Source organism: Phoca vitulina, unplaced genomic scaffold, assembly GCF_004348235.1.
Source record: "Phoca vitulina isolate PV1807 unplaced genomic scaffold, GSC_HSeal_1.0 scaffold4, whole genome shotgun sequence".
In the NCBI taxonomy this organism is placed as follows: Eukaryota; Metazoa; Chordata; class Mammalia; order Carnivora; family Phocidae; genus Phoca; species Phoca vitulina.
In genome coordinates this window covers 26,189,354-26,213,768 of record NW_022589707.1, presented here as the reverse complement: position 1 = coordinate 26,213,768, position 24,415 = coordinate 26,189,354, and the positions used below count along the sequence as shown (strand labels likewise).

The 24,415-nt window shown below is 39.0% G+C and overlaps 2 protein-coding genes across 3 annotated transcripts in view; both read left to right on the top strand.

The window, feature by feature from the left end:
- Positions 1-22,040, top strand: part of CAV1 (caveolin 1) — a 35,875-nt gene extending 13,835 nt beyond the window's left edge. For both annotated transcript variants that reach the window (XM_032401726.1, XM_032401727.1), the window contains exon 3: positions 19,821-22,040. In XM_032401726.1, coding sequence (XP_032257617.1) covers positions 19,821-20,162 — 342 coding nt within the window. In that variant the 3' untranslated portion in view covers positions 20,163-22,040. The remainder of the gene's footprint in view (positions 1-19,820) is intronic.
- MET (MET proto-oncogene, receptor tyrosine kinase) overlaps positions 1-24,415 on the top strand; it is a 243,581-nt gene that overhangs the window by 11,688 nt on the left and 207,478 nt on the right. The window lies entirely within an intron of this gene.

Below are 24,415 nucleotides of genomic sequence, written 5' to 3'. Positions count from 1 at the left end.
GGTGAGTATAATGGATATGCTCATAATTCCACAGTCCCCAAGGGACCAAGATCTCCAAGGTGATAATCACTATTGTAAATGTGCCCTTAAATGAATCCACCATGCTCCATTCCCCTTGGGCAATAGAGGATGCAAACTAAGTCTACCAGTTGTTCATAAACACTAAACATCTCAATAATTTAATGATAGTTTAAAGGAAGTATAATGGGGGTGCCTGGGTGGCTAAGTCAGTTAAGCGTCTGCCTTTGGCTCAGGTCATGATCTGCGGGTCCTGGGGTGGAGTCCCACATCAGGCTCCCTGCTCATCGGGGAGTCTGCTTCTCCCTCTACCCCTCCCCCCTGCTTATGCCCTCTCTCTTTCTCAAGCTCTCTCTCTCTCAAATAAATAAATGAAATATTAAAAAAATAAAATAAAATAAAGGAAGTATAAGGGATGGAATCAAAAGGACAATGTAATGAGAAGAAATGTCACCTACAAGATTGTCTACTTCATTTGCTATTTGTCAGACTTATTAAGAATGGGTTCCTATTTTGATCTTATGAGGGAAGTAGAGATGCTAGAAAGATCCTAAGGAAGAACAAAAGGAAGGAGATAGGGATGAAGAGAAACTCTCAGGTATGGCTGAGGAGGGACTGCTTTGTCTGAACAATCCGTTAGAAGAGCTGGAAGGGGACGTGGCATGACAGTTGCCTTTAGGTGTGCCAGGTTATTACGAGACTTACAAGAAAAATACTGCTCGGACACAATCACCATTCAGGACAAGGAAAAAGGAGGAAGGGTTGTACACTTAGTTTAAAAAAAAAAAAAAGTATTAGGTTACCCGGGAGAAGAAATTCCAAGTAATAAGAATGGTTAATCCCAGGAATGTGTCACAGTTGTTTTAAAATGATTGTGTGTTAAATTCCTTATCTATGTAACTTCTCAAATCCCTCTACCTCTACAATTACAATTAGGTGTATAACAACATTGACATACAGTCTCATAATTAAGCACCGGCATACTTACGAACACTTCCCTCTATTCCATCAGGATACCTGGTTTGTTTTGGGGCAAAGAGGTGTTAGTATGGCATTGTTTTAAACAGTGGTTGAGAATGCAAGTGGTAAACATCTAAAAGTAGAACACTGCAAAATGCATGCATTGTATGTACCAAAAGGTCAGTATGAAACATTATCTTTACGGCAAGCCTGCCCATCCACTCCCTCCTACACATTGCATATTCATACAATTTCTCAGCTTGTATAAACCCTTATTGTGATGTAAACTCATGAGAGAGTATGGCTTCTGCAAAGGGTGGCTGTTTTGTGACTTTCGACCAGAGGTTCTTTACCCAAGCTGTAGATCATCTGGGGAACAGTTCAAAATACTTTTGTGTCTATCCAATCCCTAGAAATTCTAACTGAACTGAACTATGATGGGGCCCAGGCCTACGTACTGTGTTTTGTTTTGTTTTTGAAAGCTCCCCAGGTGATGCTAATATAAGAGCTGGAATTGAATCTGGTTTAGACTCTCAGTTAGAATTTCTTAATAATAAAAACATGTGCTATGATAAAACCTTCAGGACCATAAGGGCCACAGTGGGGAAATTATTACTTCTTTAGGTCCTCATTTTGGGGAGTCCTTAGCATTTTTATTGGAATATGGTATTGTCTCTCAAATTCCTATTACAAAAAAATACTTTCTGGGACTCTACTGTAGCAGCTGCAAAAGACAGACTTTGTATGTGGGATAAATCTCATGTCACTTATGTAATCCAGCCCTATTGTTTCCCCTTTCTTTGCTTGTTCTTTCTATTCTCCCCAAGAGGAAGATCATCTGGTTACAGTATCATCCCTTTTCCCCCTTCTTCTACCTGGGTTCACGGCTCAGGCATACTAAGATGGAGCTAATGACATGCACTAGTTTTTCTCCTAATGGTGCAGAGGCTACAGGAAGCTTCAGTGGACCTAGGGACAGGCAGGTCTCCTTCATTTCTGCAGTGCCTGGTGCAGAGAAGAGACCTCAAGTCACTAAGAAGTGCTTTACTGATGCCAATCACTCTTCAGAGCAGATGGGGAAACTGAGCTTCAGAAGAAATCTGAATTCTAGCCCTCTCTTGGACACTGACCTCAAGTGGTACCTTGGGCCTTGGAAAAGTCACTTGGACCCTTGGACAGCAGTTTCTTCACCTATAGCAATCAAGAAGAGACTAGATGGTCCCTAAGTTGCTTTCATTTCTAAAATTCTGTGATCTGTTTGACCAGTATTCATAAAAGAGTGGAAGCCTGTAAAGGTGCATGAAGTCCATTCAGAGAGAATGGTGGAAGACCCCTCATCTATACTACGTTTATTACCTTCTTCCTAGATTTTACCAATGGTCATTCTCATTCTTAATATTCAGGCTGTGGGATTTAGCTAGTCATTTTTGAAATACCGAGCTATCAACAGATAGCATGCTGAGTGCAAATACACCACAAATAAATATTTGGGACTAAAAAGATCAAGAGCTGGAGTTCATTTCCCCTTCTCATCTGTGCTCAGAACTGTGTGGTCCCTTTTATTGCCCTTGCCTCAAAATTGGGCTTTTTATGTTCCAAGATAGATCAGAAAATCAGTTCCAAAGTAGGTTACAAACTTTCAGGAATCTTTTTTTGTAACCAGTTAATCCCTCTTTAGTTCACATAACAGAGTGCATCATTACCTGCAACTTTAGTTAGAGCAATGGTCTTAAAAAGGTCTAGCTAAATAAGAAATGCTCAGACTATCCAAGGGCTGACAGTTGTCAAATTCATCGAGTTCATGTGGCCACATTTCTGAAGTTCTTTTAACAGCCCATCTGTGAGCAATTGGATCAGATGACTAAGAACTACAGAGCAGAAGCAGTATTACTTTGAGTCAGATTTTCCCATTAGCCAGCTATAGTTTATTTCTCTCTGATCCATAAAAAGTTTCAAATTTAGGGCCCTGTCTGATTTTAATCCCATCACTTAGCACCCAAACCGTATGATTCTGAAGGTAAACATGAAGCTGTTCGAATTCCAGACCAACTGAACATTCTTCAGGAACTCATCAGCTCCCTAAGCAAAGCTATGTGTACATCTGTAGGTTTGAACCCAAATTTCATGAGAAGCAAAAACTGAATTAATCTGACTTCACTGTCATTAATCACCTTTGATCACTCTTTTTCCAAAATTACTGTGACTGGGTTAGAATAAATTAATGCAATCAATAAATGCAATTACTAACCCTTGGACAGGATAATAAGACATTCAGAACTTCTTTCCTAAAGGAGATTTTATCAGGTTATTACTCTTGTAAATAGAAGAAAGAGAGAAATATAATGTAGCAAAATGGCAGCATTCACTAATTCATTCATTAATTCAGGAAATATTAACTTAGTACTTATTATATTTCAGGGAGCTTATAGTCTAGTAGCAGAAATAATCTCTCTCTCCCTCTCTCTTTTTCTCTCTCTCTCTCTCTCTGACACACACACACACACACACACACACTCACTCAAACCATTAAATAAATAAATGTCAGATACGCTGGATGATAAAAACATCCAGGTGAATACGACCCAGCAATTGCACTACTGGGTATTTACCCCAAAGATACAAATGTAGGGATCCGAAGGGTATGTGCACCCTGATGTTTACAGCAGCAATGTCCACAATAGCCAAACTATAGAAAGAGCCAAGATGTCCATCGACAGATGAATGGATAAAGAAGAGGTGGTATATATATACAATGGAACATTATGCAGCCATCAAAAAGAATGAAATCTTTTTTTTTTTTTTTAACATTTTATTTATTTATTTGAGAGAGAGAATGAGACAGAGAGAGCATGAGAGGGTCAGAGGGAGAAGCAGACTCCCTGCCGAGCAGGGAGCCCGATGTGGGACTCGATCCTGGGACTCCAGGATCATGACCCGAGCCGAAGGCAGTCGCTTAACCAACTGAGCCACCCAGGCGTCCCAAAAAAGAATGAAATCTTGCCATTTGCAACGACGTGGATGGAACTGGAGGGTATTATGCTGAGCGAAATAAGTCAATCAGGAAAGACATGTATCATATGATCTCACTGATATGAGGAATTCTTAATCTCAGGAAACAAACTGAGGGTTGCTGGAGTGGTGGGGGGTGGGAGGGATGGGGTGGCTGGGTGATAGACATTGGGGAGGGTATGTGATATGGTGAGCACTGTGAATTGTGTAAGACTGTTGAATCACAGACCTGTACCTCTGAAACAAATAATACATTATATGTTAAAAAAAATTAAAAAAGAAGATAGCAGGAAGGGAAAAATGAAGGGGGGGAAATCAGAGGGGGAGACAAACCATGAGAGACTATGGACTCTGAGAAACAAACTGAGGGTTCTAGAGGGGAGGGGGTGGGGGGATGGGTTAGCCTGGTGATGGGTATTAAAGAGGGCACGTATTGCATGGAGCACTGGGTGTTATACGCAAACAATGAATCATGGAATACTACATCAAAAACTAATGATGTAATGTATGGTGATTAACATAACATAATAATAAAAAAAAAATCCAGGTGAGAAAAGGGGTGTGGACCAGAAAGAAGTCTTTGAAGAAAGAACATTTAGGTTAACACATGACCAATAACTTAGAGTTAGCCAAGTAAAGAGTGGTGGAAGGAATGTTACAAGCAAAACCAACGGCCGGGTGGGAAGGCCCTAAAGCAGGGAAGGGCTTGGACCACTGTCCTGAAAGAAATTACTCAAAATTCCAATGTACACTCACATGATTACTAATTTGGAGAAAAGCAAGAAAATGAATTCCTCTTCCTCAACAGTTAAGGTAGTGCACCACAGAAGGACATCATCTCTCCTTGGTAATGATTCCTGAGTGAGCTTGAGCAGCCAGAGGCCATCTCTATTTCATTTGCACTACTCCCTTTCCAATAACCCATAACCAGCTCATCAACCCTATTCTGGCTCTGTTTCCTTGTTTGATTTATTCCATCCTCAAAAAGTAGGTGCTTCATAAATATCGAATGAATAAATGAATGAATGAACACACAAGGCCACAGTACTATAGACCAAAAATTCCTGCAATAAATATATAAGCATTCTAGGCTATAAATATTTCTAAAGTTCAAGTCCTATCTCACCACATCAAATTCTGATTTTCTAGAACATTTTCAACCAGGGATAATTTTGCACCCCCTCCTAGGGGACATTTGGCAATGTTTGCAGTTATTTTCAGTTATCACAGTTTAGGGGGTACTACTGGCTTCTAATAGGTAGAGGACAGGGATACTGATAATCACTCTACAGTGCACAGGACAGCATGTCTACATTCACCCCAACAACAAAGGATTATCCATTCTGAAATGCCAACAGTGCTCAGAGAAACCCCATTGTAGAGGTGGGGGGCTGTCTTGGGAGCCACATATGAGCTATGATTATCCTTGTTTACATCTGACAAGAACTCTAGTTTAGATCCTCTTCCTCACTTGCCTAGCAATGTTCAAACCTGCAGAGATTTATTTCATCCATTTTCTATTTGTTTAATAAACAGACTCCAAGCACTGGAGGGAAAAATATTCCAGCAGTGAGGTAAGATGAAAGCTATTAGTAACCCTAGTTTGACTTGACTGAATGGTAGGAAACAACCCCTGCCATCAGGAAGTGAATTGTAGAAACTGAAAAGGAGTTAAGACTGTTTAAAAAGCTCTGGTTCAAACAAATGTCTATGCGAACCAATAGGTAGTTTGAAAATGGTGAAGCCATTTCTGTTTCTTATGTCTTTGTTAGAATGGAAAGAGCTTTTATTTTCTTTAGTGTGGTAATCATTCATATTTGTCCCATGACACACCCAGAAGTTTAAAAGAATAACAAACTCCAAGTGTAAACACAGAATTGAGTGAGGAAGTAAGGCTTGCTCACTAAAGTGAATGAATCCTTATAATTGCCTGTTTGGATCGAATAAGATTTCCATGCATTAACCAATGCAGGACTTTTCTATTAAGAAAGAGAACTTCCAACACTTCCAAGGGCTGAAGTTATTTCTCCTCAAGGATGGCACACACAAGTGCCCCCAAGGTATCACTCCTTCCTGTTCAAGTTCAATGCTTCGGTCTCAAGGCTCCTATCACTAGCCCTTGTGTGGTCTATTTTTACACTATTCACTGTTCCATGTCATTCATTTGGTGACACTCAATAAGTGCCACCAAATCGATACCAGAAGCCTGAAGATTTAAATAAGGAATCAAAAGATATGCAGCCTGCTTTGTACTGAGCCATCTACAACTAGGCACTTTTTGTGACCATAAAAATGTGAGGCTATGTGGACTGAAGAGATATTTCTGGGTTCCTGAAGAAGGCTCAGAACCAGCTGGTTGCAGGCACACTGAATGTGGTTTTAGGTTTCTACCTGGGATCCCAGAAAAAAAGGGTGGACAGCCTACTCGAGGAAGTATGAAAACGCTCTGGAACCCGGAAATCATCTCATCATGGAGGATAGTTTTTAGCAATTTTTCAAAGGGATGTATAATCATTTCCTGGGGCTACCTTAACAAGTATCACAAACTGGGTGGCTCATAGTTCTGGAGGCCAGATGCCCAAAATCAAGATGTCACCAGGGCCATGCTCCCTCTGAAACCTGTATGGGAATCCTTCTTTGTCTCTTCTTAGTTTCTGGTGGTTTGCTGGCAATCTTTGGCATTCCTTGGCTTGCAGCTGCATAACCCCAATCACACGGCCTTCTCCCTGTGTGTTTTCTCATTACCATCTTCTTATAAGGATGCCAGCCATATTGGATGAAGGGCCCACCCTACTCCAGTATGACCTCATCCTAATTACATCTGCAAGACCCTGTCTCCAAATATGGTCACATTCTGAAGTACTGGGGATTAGGATTTCAACATATCTTTTTGAGGGGGACACAATTCAATGCATAACAGGATGTAAACTAGGAATGTAAATCTTTGTTATCAAAACAGGGAAATTTAACCTAAATTTTCAAACCGTAATACAAACTCTAGGGTAATTCATACTCTCTCCTAAGAAGAGCAAAAGATGGAGAAACCTGTTGGCTACTTTCAAATGAATGAAAAAGAAAAAGAAGGCAAAAAGGAATTAATCTAAAGCAAAGAGAGTCCCTTTACTTCATGTTGGTGCCACTTTCTGACAAATCCAGGAGCTCAGTCAGCTGGGGCATCTTCTTCCCCAGGGCATATTTGGTTGCCGTGTGCCTCATGTTTATAATAAACTCCAGAAGGTTGATGCACTTGATAGAGATGACCTAATCCTTCTTGTTTGCATAATGGCAGAATGCAAAATAAGCATTCACCTGCCTGAAATGATTTCAGAAATGCCAAGAGGTTCTCCTTTTCCAAAATATCTCCTCCATTTCTCCCAACACTGTTACTGAAATCCCTGACACTTCCCCTCTTCTCCTGGTTGGAGTGCCTGGGCCAGAAGCTCCTGATGTAGCACCGGCCATTGCCCAGGCACTGTCCCAAACATTTTGCATAAGTTAAGTCATTTAGCATATAGAACAATCCTATGAAGTACTATTTTACCACCAATTTACAGGTGAGAAACTAAGAGAGGCTTAGTAGCTTATGTGAGATAACAGAGCAGAGTTGAGATTCAAACCCAGTCCTGGTGCTATCAACCAGGGAACAAACTGCCTCTCAAAAGCAGGGAGCAACACAGTAACTACCCTACTGTCATGCCCACTCAGAAATGAGTGTCAGATTTTTCAGAGCCTCTCACCTAGCAGAGAATGAATCCTAAGGCAGTTTGTTTCTCAAAGTGTTCTCCCCAGACCACTTGCATCAAAATGGAGGGAGGGGGTACAGATACCTGGACCCTACCTTAGAACCACTGATTCAGAATCCCAAGGCCCAGGAATCTGCATTTTAACAAACATCCCCAGAAACTTCTTGAGTGTACTAATGTTGGATAATCACTGGCCCTACAGGAATGGAATAAGATATAATGGTGTGGTAAATCTGGAAAAGCCAGAGAAAGATGACAAGGCAATGGGGACCCTGGTAACATGGTCAGTCAAATGACCCAGGGATCCTGGCTATAGAGGAGCTTGGCTGCTGGGGAGTGAGGGTAATGCTGAGCATGGAGGTTTGACAGCAGGAGGACAGCCACATCCTCTGGCTTGGATCACTTGCTCTGTCCTGGTGACCATCATTATTTGCTGAGTCAGGGAGGCATGTTCTATTAGTTTGGATGGGAAGTATGGGTACAGGCAAGAAAGAGCAACCAGAGCATGTGGATTCAGAAATTCCTATGTGATTCCATTTGAATGAGCAGGGTTGCATAAACAGAACGAGAATTTTGGTGTGGGGTTAAAGAGAATGGTATGATAGAGGGAGAAGTAAATGAGGATCTGAGAGACGTAAGTCCTGTATTTGGTCCAGTTACTGATTACGACCTCGATGAGGCTCAGTCTCCTAGTCTGTAAAATAGGGAAGATAACTCCTGCCTTGCCACTCCTCACATACATACAGGATGTGATGTGAACCCAGTGAGGCATATAGTGCTCCATAACGTAAGTTATTGCATCCCAAGGCCTCTGTAAAAGTCTGCTGCCTCTGAATAAACAGTTGACCCTTGAACTAATGGCACCAACCCTCTGTGCAGTCAAAAATCCAGGTATAATTTTTGACTCCCCCAAAACTTAACTACTAAGAGCCTACTCTTGACCAGAAGCTTTACTGATAACATGAATAGTCAATTAACACATATTTTGATTATTATATGTATTACGTACTATATTCTTTTTTTTTTTTTTTTGAGAGACAGAGGCAGAGGGAGAAGCAGGCTCCCCACGGAGCAGGGAGCCCGATGCGGGACTCGATCCCAGGACCCTGGGATCATGACTTGAGCCGAAGGCAGACGCTTAACCGACTGAGCCACCCAGGCGTCCCCGTACTATATTCTTAAAATAAAGTAAGCTAGAGAAAAGACAATGTTATTAAGAAAATCATAAGGAAGAGAAAACACATTTACAGTACTGTATTGTATTTATCAAAAAAAAAAAAAATCTGTGTATAACTGGACCCACACTGTTCAAACCCATGTTGCTCAAGGGTCAACTGTATCTACCACCCTAATGCTCTGCCTCTCTCTGTACCTCTTATACTCCCGCCAGGAAAGGAAACACAGTCACCTATATTCACTCTAAAGTAAAAATTACTTGTAGGCCTCCTTTCCTGCCCTGGGAAAACACACACACACACACACACACACACACGACAGGAAAACATGGGGAGAAAAAATAAGTTTACTCCCTCACCCTATCCATTCCCCACTGGGGTGTTCTGCTGATCCCCTGCTTCCTTTCCAAGACCCCACCTCACCATACTCCACTGCATGCCCCCTGCTTTTAGGCTAGGTTTACACAATTGTATTCAGATCACTGGGGGCAAAACCCAACCAAGCAAAAACATCCTTTAATCAATACTTTCTAAATCATCTTTCCTTAAAGGTGAAGACTTCTGAGCTTGAATTGCCCCTTTCCATGGTGCCCAAGTCACCTAAATGATAACCAACCCTCCACTTCATTTTGATCAGAATGTTCATTGCATCATAGGGCTATGGTAAATAAGAACATCATTTTGAATAAAATGGGATACCAAAAAAATAGATAAATAAAAGTGCACTATGATAGCAGGCAAAGAATTAATAGGAGATAATATGGTGGTTAGTGAAATGTTATATATATGCCTATATCCTTCTGATGGACATTTATAGCTCCTTTAAAAAAGTATACATATTGAAGAAATATTTATTTGCTAATTAATGTGTGCATAGTACTACTAGGTATCATGGAAGATACCAAGATGGGTGCAACAGACCCAGACCTCCCTTAAGTCCTGGTTTGGTCCAGTCATTTATTAGTAAAGTGACCTCTTCTTAGTGGGAAAGTAAAGGACTATTTTCCATTCTTATTATGAAGATAACCTAGAATTTCACAAGTTTGTGAAGAGAAACAGATGAGTGAAACAGGGCACTATAAATGTGAAGTATCATTATTCTGAGGCTTCTGTAATGTCTGGAAAGCAACAAGAGGAAGGTCAGTCCAAAGGAAGAGACTCAAGGGTCCCAGCTAGAGGCCCAGGTCAAGGACTGCAGATCTCCTCTGAATTCCTCCCCTTGTACCCCAACCCTCTCCTCTCACTCAGAGAGGTAGATAAATACCCCCATTTTACCCTCTTCCAGCTTGAAACCCTGATTAGTAATGCAGACATCTCCCCTCCTCCCCAGGAGGCAACGCTGTGTTCTTGTGCAAGGTGAAGTTGCCTAGTACCTGCCACCCCAAGGCAGCCCAAATCACATCAGTGTTCCCACCCCAGGTTTACGTTTTTCTTAGGGCTGCATAGGGATCCCCTGGGAATCCAAGTAATTGCAGGCATTAACACAATCCAGGCCTCCTGTTTTTAGTTGGTGCTGCAAGAACACTGTAGCCTTTTCCCTCAGTGGCCCAGTAAACACGTGGGTATTTGCCCTTGCGCCTGAGAAAACACATGGGCATTAGGGCAAAGTTCCTGTGTTCTGGTAACATTTAATTGTGCTAGTTCTCAACCCTCTCTACGCCCACACATTCGTGCACATTTATTTTGTTGACTTCAAAGGCTGCTCAGCATGTTGGAAATATGTGTGAGAACAGTGAAGGGAGCTTGCAATTAGTCTAAACCTTCTTTCTGGATGACTGGGTTTGGTACATACGTTCGAATTTTAGAAGTACATATTTGGTATTTTTAAATATACTTTTGTTTATACTGGGTTTAGAATCATGAAAATAAATCAGGATTTCTATTGCCAGTTAGTGTGTTTTTCATAATAAATAAGTCATTCATCCTTGTCCAATAATACATATTTATAGGTTTAAATTAGGAAAAGCTTTTCAAAAGGAATTTCCATTCATTATCCACCAACTTCCAGATGCCATCCAGCATATGAGGAGCTTCCAGAGAGAAGCAGGAAGCAAACTAGGGCTTCAAGGCATGGAGGGAAAAGAAAGAGTAGCAAGGACAAAAAGGAGCTGTTACTAGATCCAAAGGGGCAGGCATAACTCTGGTTTAGTCTTTTGCATGAGAAAAGAAGAGAAATCTTGTTAAAAATACAGATTTCCCAGGTCCTGCCCCAGAGAATCTGATTTGAGAATGAAATGGGGCCTGAATATTTGCATTTTAACAAGCACCCTCCCCCAGTTGATTCCTTTGCCACATGGTCCCTGCTGAGAACCCTTAGGAGTTGGGAACCCCTGTGCTACTTCACTCACAAGTATTAAGCGTAAGAGTCCAGATTTGGTGATGGGCCTTCTATATGGAGCTGGCTCTTAGTCTTTGGTACATATCTGGTCATAAATCCAAGCCACTTTAAGTAAATGAATGATTACACCATAAATAGCCTAAAACTTTTCTAATATTCTGTTTGACGTGAATTGAAGAAAGTTGAAAATGCTCTTTCCTTTTCATATATTTCTGAATTTTGCCCCAAGAGCGAATTCCAGGATATTTATTTTGTTGTTGTTGTTGTTATCTCAGTTCAATTAATTAATATCTAATGTATTATTGGTTTCAGAGATAGAGGTCAGTGATTTATCAGTCTTATATAATACCCAGTGCTCATTACATCATGTGCTCTCCTTAATGTCCATCACCCAGTTACCCCATCCCTTCACCCCTCCCCTCCAGCAACCCTCACTTTGTTTCCTATGATTAAGAGTCTCTTATAGTTTGTCTCCCTCTCCGATTTCATCTTGTTTTATTTTTCCCTCCCTTCCCCTATGATCCTGTTGTTTCTTAAATTCCACATATGAGTGAGATCATATAATTGTCTTTCTCTGATTGACTTATTTCACTTAGCATAATACCCTCTAGTTCCATCCACGTCATTGCAAATGGCAAGATTTCATTCTTTTTGATGGCTGATACATATTCCATTATGTATCTATACAACACCTTCTTTATCCATTCATCTGTTGATGGACATCTGGGCTCTTTCCATAGTTTGGCTATTGTGGACATTGCTGCTATAAACATTGAGGTGCACGTGCCCCTTCGGATCACTACATTTGTATCTTTGGGGTAAATACCCAGTCGGGCAATTGCTGGGTCGTAGGGTAGTTCTATTTTCAACTTTTTGAGGAACCTCCATACTGTTTTCCAGAGTGGCTACACCAGTCTGCATTCCTACCAACAGTGTAAGAGGGTTCCCCTTTCTCCACATCCTCACCAACATCTGTCGTTTCTTGACTTGTTAATTTTAGACATTCTGACTGGTGTGAGGTGGTATCTCATTATGGTTTTGATTTGTATTTCCCTGATGCTGAGTGATGTTGAGCATTTTTTCATGCATCTGTTGGCCATTTGTATGTCTTTTCTGCAGAAATGTCTGTTCATGTCTTCTGCCCATTTCTTGATTGGATTATTTGTTCTTTGGGTGTTGAGTGTGTAAGTTCTTTACAGATTTTGGATACTAGCCCTTTATCTGATAAGACATTTGGAAATATCTTCTTCCATGCTTTTGGTTGTCTTTTGGTTGTGTCAACTGTTTCCTTTGCTGTGCAAAAGCTTTTTATCTTGATGAAGTCCCAATAGTTCATTTTTGCCTTTGTTTCCCTTGCCTTTGGGACGTGTCCAGCAAGAAGTTGCTGTGGCCAAGGTCACAGAGGTTGCTGCCTGTGTTCTCCTCTAGGATTTTGATGGATTCCTATCTCACATTTAGGTCTCTCATCCATTTTGTCTATTTTTGTGTATGGCGTAAGGAAATGGTCCAGTTTCATTCTTCTGCATGTGGCTGTCCAATTTACCCAACACCATTGGTTGAAGAAACTGTCTTTTTTCCATTGGATATTCTTTCCTGCTTTGTCAAAGATTATTTAACCATAGAGTTGAGGGTCCATTTCTGGGTTCTCTATTCTGTTGCATTGATCTATGTGTCTGTTTTTGTGCCATACTCTCTTGATGATTACAGCTTTGTAATAGAGCTTGACCAGGATATTTATTCACTGTATATAATTTTCTATAAGCATGAGAATTGAATTATGTAATAGAGAAGAGAAAGGAAATAAAATATAAGAAATTAAAAAAAAAGAAAATTAGAAATGATAATCGAAATAAAGGTGGTTTGCTTTGGAATTGTTTTAATTATCCCTGGTGGCATAACAAATTACCCCAAAATTCAGTGTCCTATAACAACAAACATTTATTATCTTCAGAGTGTCAGGATTCCAAGCGTGGCTTAGGTTAGTAGTTCTGGCTCAGGGCCTCTCAAGGCTGCAACCAAGGTATGAGGGCTGGAGTCACTTCAAGGCTCAACTGGGAAAGGACCTACTTCCAAGCTCACTCACATGGCTGATAGACTTCAGTTCCTCCCAGGCTGTTGGACTATGGGCCTCAGTTTCTCAATGATTGTTGGCCAGTGTCCTCCCTCAGTTCCTTACACACAGACCTCTCCATAGGGCAATTCACAACATAGCACTGGCTTCTAGCAGGGCAGACAAGCGAGAGAGTAAGAAAGGAAACAAGACAGATGCCACACTCTTTTGTAACCTAATCTTGGAAGTGACACCCCATCACTCTTGCCATGTTTTATTATCTAAAACCACATCTCTAACTCCAGCCCACACTCAAGGGGAGGGTATTACATGGGGCATGCATACCAGGAAGTAGTGGAGAAGGAATCATTGGGAGCCATCTTAGATGCTATTTATCACAAAATATGTTAATTTGTCTCTTTCATAGTTAATTTATCATCTTATTTATGCTTTACTAGAACTAAATGTTAATGTAAAGCCAACATTTTGTGATACAGTTTAGGAGCATATTCTGGGAATAGAGTCTAGTAGTGCTAAAAAGATACATTGAGTTTAGAAATTGAACTCAGATCTCTAAATGTGGAAATATACAACTACTATGTCAACCGACAGAAAAGACTATTAGTTACTGTATCACTTAGGAATGTTTTCTGCTATAGGTAACTGAAAATCTGAATAGCTGTGGCTTAAAAATAAGTATATATATGTGCTACCTTAGAAGTCTAGAGCTGGCCAGTTACTAGCATTGTTTTTATAGGTTGACAATGGCAAAAGCAGCATCTTTTATACTATTGGCCTTTAAAACATACATGTCACCTCATCGTCACAAGATGACTTCCCTACATCAAGGCACCACATCATACATATTCTAAGGAGGATAAGAGGGCAAAGGGCCATATCAAGCCCCGCTGTCTCTTTTCATAAGGAAGAGAAAGCTTTCCCGGAAGTCCCACCCAGCAGATTTCCACTTAGCCAGAACTGGGCCACATGTCTTCCTTAAACCAATCTCTCACCAAGGAGACTAACACTACCCTGGCAAGTCCAAACCAACCTAACTTATCTGTGAGATCAAAGGATTATTGCTATTACCTGAATAAATCAGGATTCTGTGGATGTTGGGCAGACAACACCCAAGTCTTCAGAAACCACCTTGTTTATTGTTAATTATGTGTTCTGTATATCCAATACATTGACAATTTCCACTAACAGTCTAAAAAGATATTTCCTCATAGAAACAGAATATGCAAGCTTCATTGCTTATGAGACCCTAAATGTACTTAAAGTTTCCCTCTTGAAAATTCCTTATTCAGAAATAAAATGTCCAGATTTTAGGACAAAAAACGACCCTGTATTTTATTAATCCTGTGTACATATAAAAAATGTTTTAAATATGGCTGTGACATACTTTTAACAAGATGAAACCTTCTTAGATTTATTACATTAGTAAAGTATTATCAAAACACAAGACAGATTGCTTTTCTTGACATCTGCTGCTAGATTTTTGTTGACTTATGTTTCCGAAATTATAGCATCATAAGTCAATGCTGCACAAAGGAATTTAATGTCATTTATAAAAATCTAGTAATATAAACTGTTGATTCCTTATAAAGCATCTATTAAGACATAGAAATATCACTGAAACACATTTATGCTTTTGATCTTGAGGTCTGCATAATGATTCTTGCCAGGAGGGCAACTTGTTCCATAGATTACAGAACAGAAAATCAGTCCTTGGCAATGCAGGACCTCATCTGAGGCAGCCCATTTTAAGAATATAAATGGCACCTGCATCTCTCGGTTTTTGTTTTTGTTTTAGAGCAAATCTCTAATTCCTCTTCTGCTCCAAATCTAAGTGAGCAGATGAAGTTCCAGTCCAGGCAAGACCTATCCTCATTAAGGAGTAAGAGGAATAAGTCCCTGAAGAAATGGGACTCCAGAGTGATAGTTCTAATGAGGGATAAATCAACCAATGATGGATGTGAACAATGAACACATTGGGGACTGTCAGAGAGAGGCACCATCACTCATTCAATAATAGACCCATGGGACTTCTTGAGAGGAAGATGATGTTCAAGTTCCAACACAAGCCTCGTTGTCTTTTGCACTGGCTACAGAATGTAGCAGCTAGACTGACAGGGGATGTGTAGCAGACAGTAGCAGAAGAGCCCAGGAGAGTTCCTAAGCCTGAATTCCAATCCTGTGTCTGCCATAGGTGGGAAGGTATCCTTGATCTAGTCATCTGACAGCTTTGGCCATCAATTTCTCAAATGGACTCCATTTCTTTAAGGATTCCTTTAGCTTTAAACATCTATGGAAGTGCTGAGGAAACTTGTGCTTTGGGTGATGGGGATTTTGAACTAACTTTATATGGAATGACTGATTATCTAGCAGAACTTTCCTGGGTTCAGTGCATTATCGATACATATCAAAATGTGCAATGAAGATATTTTTTAGAATATTCCTTCCTGTTTTCTTCACCCTAGGTAGATATACAGAAATGTTCATGTTCATGCTGTAAAAAGGACATTTCTTCTAATTTCACATAGAAATAGCTTTCAAGTCAATGCCTTAGAAGGTAATGAGAGACTTATAGGAGACCTGGAGATATGAATGGGGTAGATGGACAAGGGATATGGTGAGAAAGATGTAAGTTCCTAGGGATATAGTGTTGAGCACAGGGCTAAACCTAGGCCTGGGGATCAGGAAGTTAAAGTTCTAATTTCAGCTTTTCCACTGATTCACTTGGGACCTTGAGAATGTCTGGCCCATTTTAATCCTTCTGTGCCTCAGTTTCCTTATCTGCCAATTAGAGTGAGAGTTCTTGGCTGGGTGCCCAGGATTGTGAGAACATACTGTGCGGGGCCAAGAAAATACAATCAGTACCAAAAATGCAAAACATTCTAGTTACTAGATGTCCTAACTTAAAATGGAAACACAATCAACAGTAATTCCTTTAATAATCAAAATGCTAATGTTTTAGGAAGCATATCTATATGGGTCAAAATTAAGCAAGTAAGACTATTATAGGGGCTTGTAACCCCAGGTATATAAAAGCAAAAAGAGCTCACACTTGAAGTTGAACAAGTTTCAGCTTTGCCACTTAACATTTGTGTGACCTTGAGCAATTTTTTAACCTCCTACACCACCCTCATCTATAAAATGGAAATAATGGCCATGTATCTCAGAGAATTGTGGTGAAGATCGTTACAGATCGAAATTAGCTCTTTTGAGCCACTGGTGCTTTTTGGTTGATAGTTTTTATTATAATTGTCAATTAAAAAGCTTAATCACCCACAGCAAGGAATTGTTAATGCTACTATTTATTGAGCATTTACTATATTGTAATGCTCTATACCCATGGTAAGCACTTTACATAAATTATCTCATGTACTCCTCACAAAAACCTATTACTATTACTGTTGCAGAAATGGAAGCAGAAAGAAAGTAAGCTTTATTTCTGGTTCCAATGTGTTTCCTTAACCTGCCTTACTTTTTTTTCTCAGCTGTATCTAATTGGCTATACTTTCAGTAATCTTTAGCTATCTTAAATTTTCAGGACTAAAACAGCAACTAACTAACTGAATATATTTATATAACATGTTATTTTTGTCATGTTGCTGTCCACCCCTGGAGACCTGCTCTAAATTCACTTGAAGATAAATCATGATCACTGGCAGTTAAGAATTTCCAATATGTTTGTCGAAAAGTGCATTTATAGTTATGCTTAGAAAAATAAAGTTGTTATCAAGAAATCTTACCCACATTCATATGTCCATAGATCTTCACTAAGGACCAATTATATATATGATGTACATAACCTCATCACAACATCGCCCTCAGAGACCATGTTTTGAGAATTCTTACAGTTACCAGAAAAGTAAAATTCAGCAAACTCTTTTTTGTTAATGTGCTTTTTAACTATGAAATAGTAAAACTGCCTTGGAGAAAATTTGAAAAATATTTTTCTAAAGCAATGTGGTATTGAAGAAAGAGTCAGTTATCTTTCAGACCAGATTCAAAACTCAAATCCACCTCTTATCTATCTGGAAAATTTATTAACATTTCTGAACCTTGCATTTTTCCTATAAAGTAGGAATAATATATTAAGAGTTGATGTGAGTTAAATGAGAAGTGTCTGATCATAATAGCAAGTCAACAAATGTTAGTAACTATCCCTTCCCTAGGAAAAGAATCTCAAGGCAGGCATGCTTCAAGTTCTGCTCTGTAAAGAGGTGGAAGTACCCTACTCCGATAAAGTGCTCCCTGCCCTCCTTTGATAGTAGACTATCTTTACTTTTTAATAAAAGTGAGGTACCCTCTCCCATACTCAAAATGTATGTTCCCATTTCAGGGCATTCATGGACCACGATTGCTCATCTTTTGTCTGTTCTAGTGTATTACTTTTGACTTCACCAAATCTTTTTACAAAATAAAGTCATCTTTTTTTAAAAAATAAAACTATTGGGTATCTTGCAATTGGATGAAGAAAAACCACAGGTTTTTATTCTTAATAGCTTTGGGAAAATACAGTGTCAGAACAAAACCCCATAGTAGACAATTAAGTAAAGTGCACAGAAATGTCATTAAAGGATTGATCTGACTTGCCACATATTTCATGCAACCTTTTAAAACACACAACTAAATGTTTACCTCTGAGTCTAGATATAAAGAAGCAAAGAAAAAAACTGGAATGACAATAAATCTGTTTGACTTCATGTACATAATTGCAGACATACTATTTTTACATATTACATTATTAAGGCATTGGACAATAGATCATGAAACAGAATGTTCTAGAAAATAAACTTTAATTATTGGTAAGCATCACGTACTTTTTCCAAAAGAAGTTTTATTGTGTTGAATCAAAGGTGGCATCTTGGCACTGAGAAGCTCCATGGAGTCACCCAAGACCTCATTCCCTAATCCTGAGCTTGCCTGGATTCCTGATGATGCTGGCAGTCATCAACTTGTTTGGATTTCAAACTACATTAGATCCCTTCATATAGCTGCCTTTGCCAAGCAGTTGAGCTGGCTCTGTCCTACTGTTCTATTGGTAATTTTTTTAATCCTATGCTTCAGTTGAGTTTATATAAATCCTTCCAGTGAGATAAAAGCTCCTGGGAATTCACTGTTTAGGTAACAGGTACTGTGGGAGAGAATGCTATTGGGAAAGGTATCAAGTTTGCATTCTGGTCCCACCATTGCTGTTTGCTTCACGTTAGCAAGTCACCTTCACCTCTCTGAACTTCTATATCTTCTTTTGTAAAGGATAACAACCCACCTTCTCAGATTGGTATGAAACCCCAGATCACATAGAGATGATGCATGTAGAAGCACTTGGTTACTGTTAAGTGCTATGTATTGCAAACTCATTTGATTACTTCCTTGTGGCCAGCAAAAACGACTACTATAGGATTCACTGGTGTGGACCACTGATATTTGCATCTGTCTTTATTCAAAACTTTACTCTGTTTAATTCAAAAGTGAAGCTGTACCTTAACATGTTTTTAACTGCCTTCCTTTCTAACTTTCTTCTTGCTGTTAATGTCACCTCGGCTTTCCTTAGCTGGCAAATCAGAATCTCAAAGCTCAAAGCTCATCTTAGGCTTTTCTCTCTCCCTAACCTTGAAGTAACCAAATCCTGTGGGGTCTTCCTTTAAGATCCCTGAAATTCATTCTTTTATTTTCTTTTTCCTGGCCACAATTCTAGTTTGGGCCCTACCATCTCAAACCTGGGATACAACAACAGTCCCTTTGCCTTGAGTCTCTTTTCTCCAGCCTGTACACTGTTGTAAAATTCACCTTGATAAATAACCACATTGCATTCCCCCACTCCACTATCTTCAGTAGACCCTCCACTGTATGTAAAATAAAATTGAGACTAGCCTCAACTTTTCTTTCTAACTGTGCCCACACAGGTCTATCTGCTGGTGACACTCACTATATCACCCTTCCTTGTTCCTGGGATCTTGCTCACACCATTTCCAAGGTCCCTCCTTCCTTCTTCTCCAAATCATACTCCATTTTCCAAGCCCTGCCCAAGTCTCACCACCCCATGGAGACTTCTTGAGTCCTCACAGCTCATAGTGATCTAATTTGCTGAAGAAATTCTACCCATGGAGTGTTCAAAGAGTCAGCAATCAATTATGCACTAACTACCACTCAACATTGTATGTGTAGTTGTGTTGGAATACAATTAGCTTAGGTCACGTCATTTACATTTCACTGAGCACCTTGTATACTTATCCATATTGCCAGGTTTTACTTAAAGGCAGGAAGTTTAAAGAAACATCTGGAGAACATGTTAGAAATTCTCCTGGATTCCACCCCCAGAGATGCAATAAGGTCCAGGTGGGGCCCAAATACCTGTTTCCAACAAGTTCAGAGTAATGCTGACGCTGCTGGGTACCTTCAAGCATCTCACATAGAACTTGTACATTAAAGATAATATGTATTTATGGATACTCGGTAGTGTTTTTTCCTCTTTTCTTCTATTGTAAGTTCATATTCTCACTTCTTCCTTTTAGATTGATTTTGAAGATGTGATTGCAGAACCAGAAGGAACACACAGTTTTGATGGCATCTGGAAGGCCAGCTTCACCACCTTCACTGTGACAAAATACTGGTTTTACCGCTTGCTGTCTGCCCTCTTTGGCATCCCAATGGCCCTCATCTGGGGCATTTACTTTGCCATTCTTTCTTTCCTGCACATCTGGGCAGTTGTACCGTGCATTAAGAGTTTCCTGATTGAGATTCAGTGCATCAGCCGTGTGTATTCCATCTACGTCCACACCTTCTGTGACCCGTTCTTTGAGGCTGTTGGCAAAATATTCAGCAATATTCGCATCAACATGCAGAAAGAAATATAAATGACATTTTAAGGATAGAAGTATACCTGATTCTTTTTTTTTCCTTTTAATTTTCTTGGTGCCAATTTCAAGTTTCAAGTTGCTGGTACAGCAACAGTATATGAATGAATTTTCTTGGTTCAGAACAAAGAAATCACTCAGTTTTCATAACATTATTTGTCTCTTCTGAGCTATTTCATCTATTTTTTTTTTGGTGGTCTCGATTTTTTAAACCCATTTAAAAATTTTTCCTTACATTCTTATTTGCATGTGGACCATTGTTTTATTGGCTGAGATATGGACCTATTGTTGAGAGGTAATTTGAGAGAAATATGAAGAACTGAGGAGGAAAAAAAAAGAACAAACAACCTCAAGTGCCTATTCTAAAATGTTGATCATTTTATGGTAAGGGAAGAATTCCTGGCTATAGCCATTAAGTGTACAGGTATGTGGGCAGGTTTTAAGCAAACTCTTCCCCACCATCTGAAGTGTTAGTAGATTGTTGCTACTCACTTTAATGATCCAGTTGGATCTAGTGATCTTTATCAAGTTAGAAAACATAATCTGCATTCACATGTTCCAACTAATGCCTTACACTTCTTGTAATTTTAACCTGTGATTCTTTCTGTGCCTGAATATTTGTTATATAGATAATGAGACCTAAGTGCCTTCCTGTTCTTCACATTTTCCTTTTCAAATAGGGTCCAACTCATTAACTTTCATTAGGTCAGCAGCCTTCCTGAAGACCAAAATTAGAAAATCCATTCTCCATGCTTGTTTCTGACTCTCAGAAACAGAGCTGGATAAAGTTCATGTCTGCATTTGATCACGCAGCATCTTTATCCATATCAAGTATGGTCTACATCAACCCCATGAAACGAATTAAGGTGAATGAATGGGACTGAGCCCTCTCTGGGCTGGCAGGAGTGGAAGCCAACTTTCCCTGCCTCTCATCAACTGAATGAGGTCAGCATGTCTATTCAGCTTCGTTTATTTTCAAGAATAATCACGCTTTCCTGACTCCAAACTAATCCATCACTGGGGTGGTTTAGTGGCTGAACATTGTGTTCCCTTTTCAGCTGATCAGTGGGCCTCTGGGGAAGGGCTCGTAAAATGGAGGCCATTGTGTGAGACTGTCAGAATTGTTGCAAATGTGACCCCCTTCAAAGTAAAGCACTTGTAACCGTCTGTTATGCTGTGACACACAGCCCCTCCCCCTGCCAGGAGCTTTGGACCTAATCCAAGCATCACTTTGCTCAGAAAGAAGATGGGGAAGGAGGCAGTAATGAAAGATTGAGGTAATTTTGCTGGAATAAATTCAAATTCTTCTGAACTCAAACTGAGGAATACACCTGTAAACCTGAGTCATACAGAAAGCTGACTGGTACATTTAAAAGCTTTTTATTCCTCCTGCTCATATTAAGAGTCTGACCTTGGGGACATTATTTTTAACCTTCAGTTATATGCTTTTATTTTTATTTTCATGTACCTATTGGAACTCTGCTTGATTTTATTTTTCATCTCTTCTAGTTTTCCTGACACTTTAATTATCAACCTGTTACCTACGTTTAAGTTTTGCATTTTAAAACAGACACTGGCATGGACATAGTTTTACTTTTAAACTGTGTACATAACTGAAAATGTAGTATATTGCATACTTTTTAAGTGTAAAGATATTTTTATCTTTATATGAGGAAAATCACTTGGGAAATTGCTTTGTGATTCAATCTGTAAACTGTGTATCCCAAGACATGTCTGTTCTAGTCCGTCATGCAAATCAATTGCTGGTGCAAAAGATTGCTGAAATTTTATATGCTTACTGATATATTTTACACTTTTTTATCTTGCATGTCCTGTAAAGGTTAAAAGCCTGCACAATAAAAATGTTTAACAGTTCAATAGTCAGCTTCACTATTTTTCCCCAAAACAGGTATGTATGTCAGTGTCTGTGTGGTGAGCATGTACATAGTGTGTGTACATATTTGTAGTATGTTTGTGGGAGGTAATGGTCTTCCACTTGTCAATTATTGCAAAGTGGGATTAGGTGGGATCATTGCTCTAAGGCCATCACCATGCATAACTTACCTCAGATAAAAGTTATAATTAATAACAATTTATTTAGCAGTTTACCCAATGCTTTAAGTTTTTATTTAAATTCCAGCTAGTTAATATACAGTGTAGTATTAGTTTCAGGTGTATGATACAGTGATTCAACACTTCCATACAACACCCAGTGCTCATCACAAGTGCACTCCTTAATCTCCATCACCTGTGTAACCCATCTCCCCAACCACCCTATGTGTCATCTAATTTGAGCCCCCAACAACTTCGTGTGATGGATATTAATATTCTCATTTGGTAAAGGACACTTCCAGGAGGCTGATGCTTTGAAATTTGCCATGTCTTAACCGGAACTTTTTTTAAGAGGCATATTTCAGTCACAATTTATTTTTGGCCTTGGCTAAATTTACATTCAGAGCTTTTGTATTATTCAGGGTTCTGCAGAGAAGCAGAACCAATAAGAAATATATTGATTCTTCATATGCACAAATATATTGGTATATATAAAGAATAATATACAAAGCTATATAAAGACATATACACAAAGATAGATAGAGATTTATTTTAAGAAATTGGTTCACAAGACTTATGGAATCTAACAAGTCTCAAGATATGTAGGGTGAGTTGACAAGCTGGCGACCCAAGAAAACCAATGGTATAATTCCTGTCTGAAAGCTGATGACCCAGGAAAAGCTGATGTTTTAGTTAAAGTCCAAAGACAGTAAAGAAACGAATGTCTCAGTCTGAAGGCAGTCAAACAGGAGGAATTCTCTCTTATGCAGAGAAGGATCAGCCTTTTGGTTTATTCAGTCCCTTCAACTGATTGGATAAGGCCCAGCTACATTGGGGAGTGCCATCTGCTTTACTTAGTCTACCAATTTAAGTGAGATTCATCAAAAAACACCCTCACAAAACCACCCAGAATAATGTTTGACAAAATATCTGGGCACCTTGTGGCCCAGTCAAATGGGCACATAAAATTAACTATCACAGCTTCCAAACAAAATTTTGCAAAGGGAATCCTCTCTAATCTCTCTGAAACTCCTTTCATGAAGTTTACAGAGTCCCTCTCTTAGTTGGGCTCTCAAGAAAGTACTGAGACTACGTATTTAGTAACCCAGTCTGGCATTTATATTTGCCCAATAAATCCATTTCTAGTATATGAAGTAGAAACATGTCTTTAACCATGGTAGCATGTGAAATCCTGGCCAAAGTTATGCACCCAATTCAAGCAAAATTCATGAAGTGACTTTAAAGAGGGATCTTTTAGTTTTATTATTTGAATTTCTAAATGAATGCATATTAACAAAATCAAGACTTTACTTATATATATTTTAGTTCAGCCACACACATGAAACAGTTCCATTTCTGGACACACAAATAACTACATGGCTTCAGACAACTTTTATTCCATATTGGGAATAAGCAGCCTCATACTTCATACTTTCAGTAAGTGTTAGTTAAATAATAATACACACTAACCTAATAGAGTAGAGCTCTGTCTGAATAGTTGACTCATACCTTCTCTGATGTAGGCACTGATATTTATATGTTCCAGTTATAAATTAAAATCCATATTTATAAAACTGGGAGGAAAGGGGAGAGGTAGAGAAAGATATCTGTAACATAACACAAAGGGTAAAATCATAGAAGAAAACATCATGGCTATGAATACATAAAAATGTTAAACTTCTATATATGAAGAACAGTAGAAACAAATCTAAAACAATGATCAAGACTGCTAAAAGAAAGCATGTGTATCTATATATGTGCATATATATATATATATATTGCAAAGCATTATAGTACACTGAAATTATAGAGAACTCTCATAAATCAAGAAAAAGATGAACATAGTAGTAGAAAAATAAGCAAAGATATGAAAAGATAATTCACAAAAAGTGCACAACAATCACATGAAAACACTTATACTCATTAGTAATGATATAAGAATCAAAGCAATGAGATACTATTTTTGCCTGAGTTTGCAGTGATAAAAAAAAAAATAATAATATCCAAGCATACTCATCCATTGCTTCACAAATGTAATTGATACAAACCTTTTGGAGGACAATTAAATATACATATGACTGATCCAAAAATTTCACTTATTTAATAAAAATAACAGGCACCTGGATGGCTCAGTTGATTAAGCATCTGCTTTTAGCCCAGGTCATGATCCCAGGATCCTGAGATCAAGCCCTGCCCAGTGG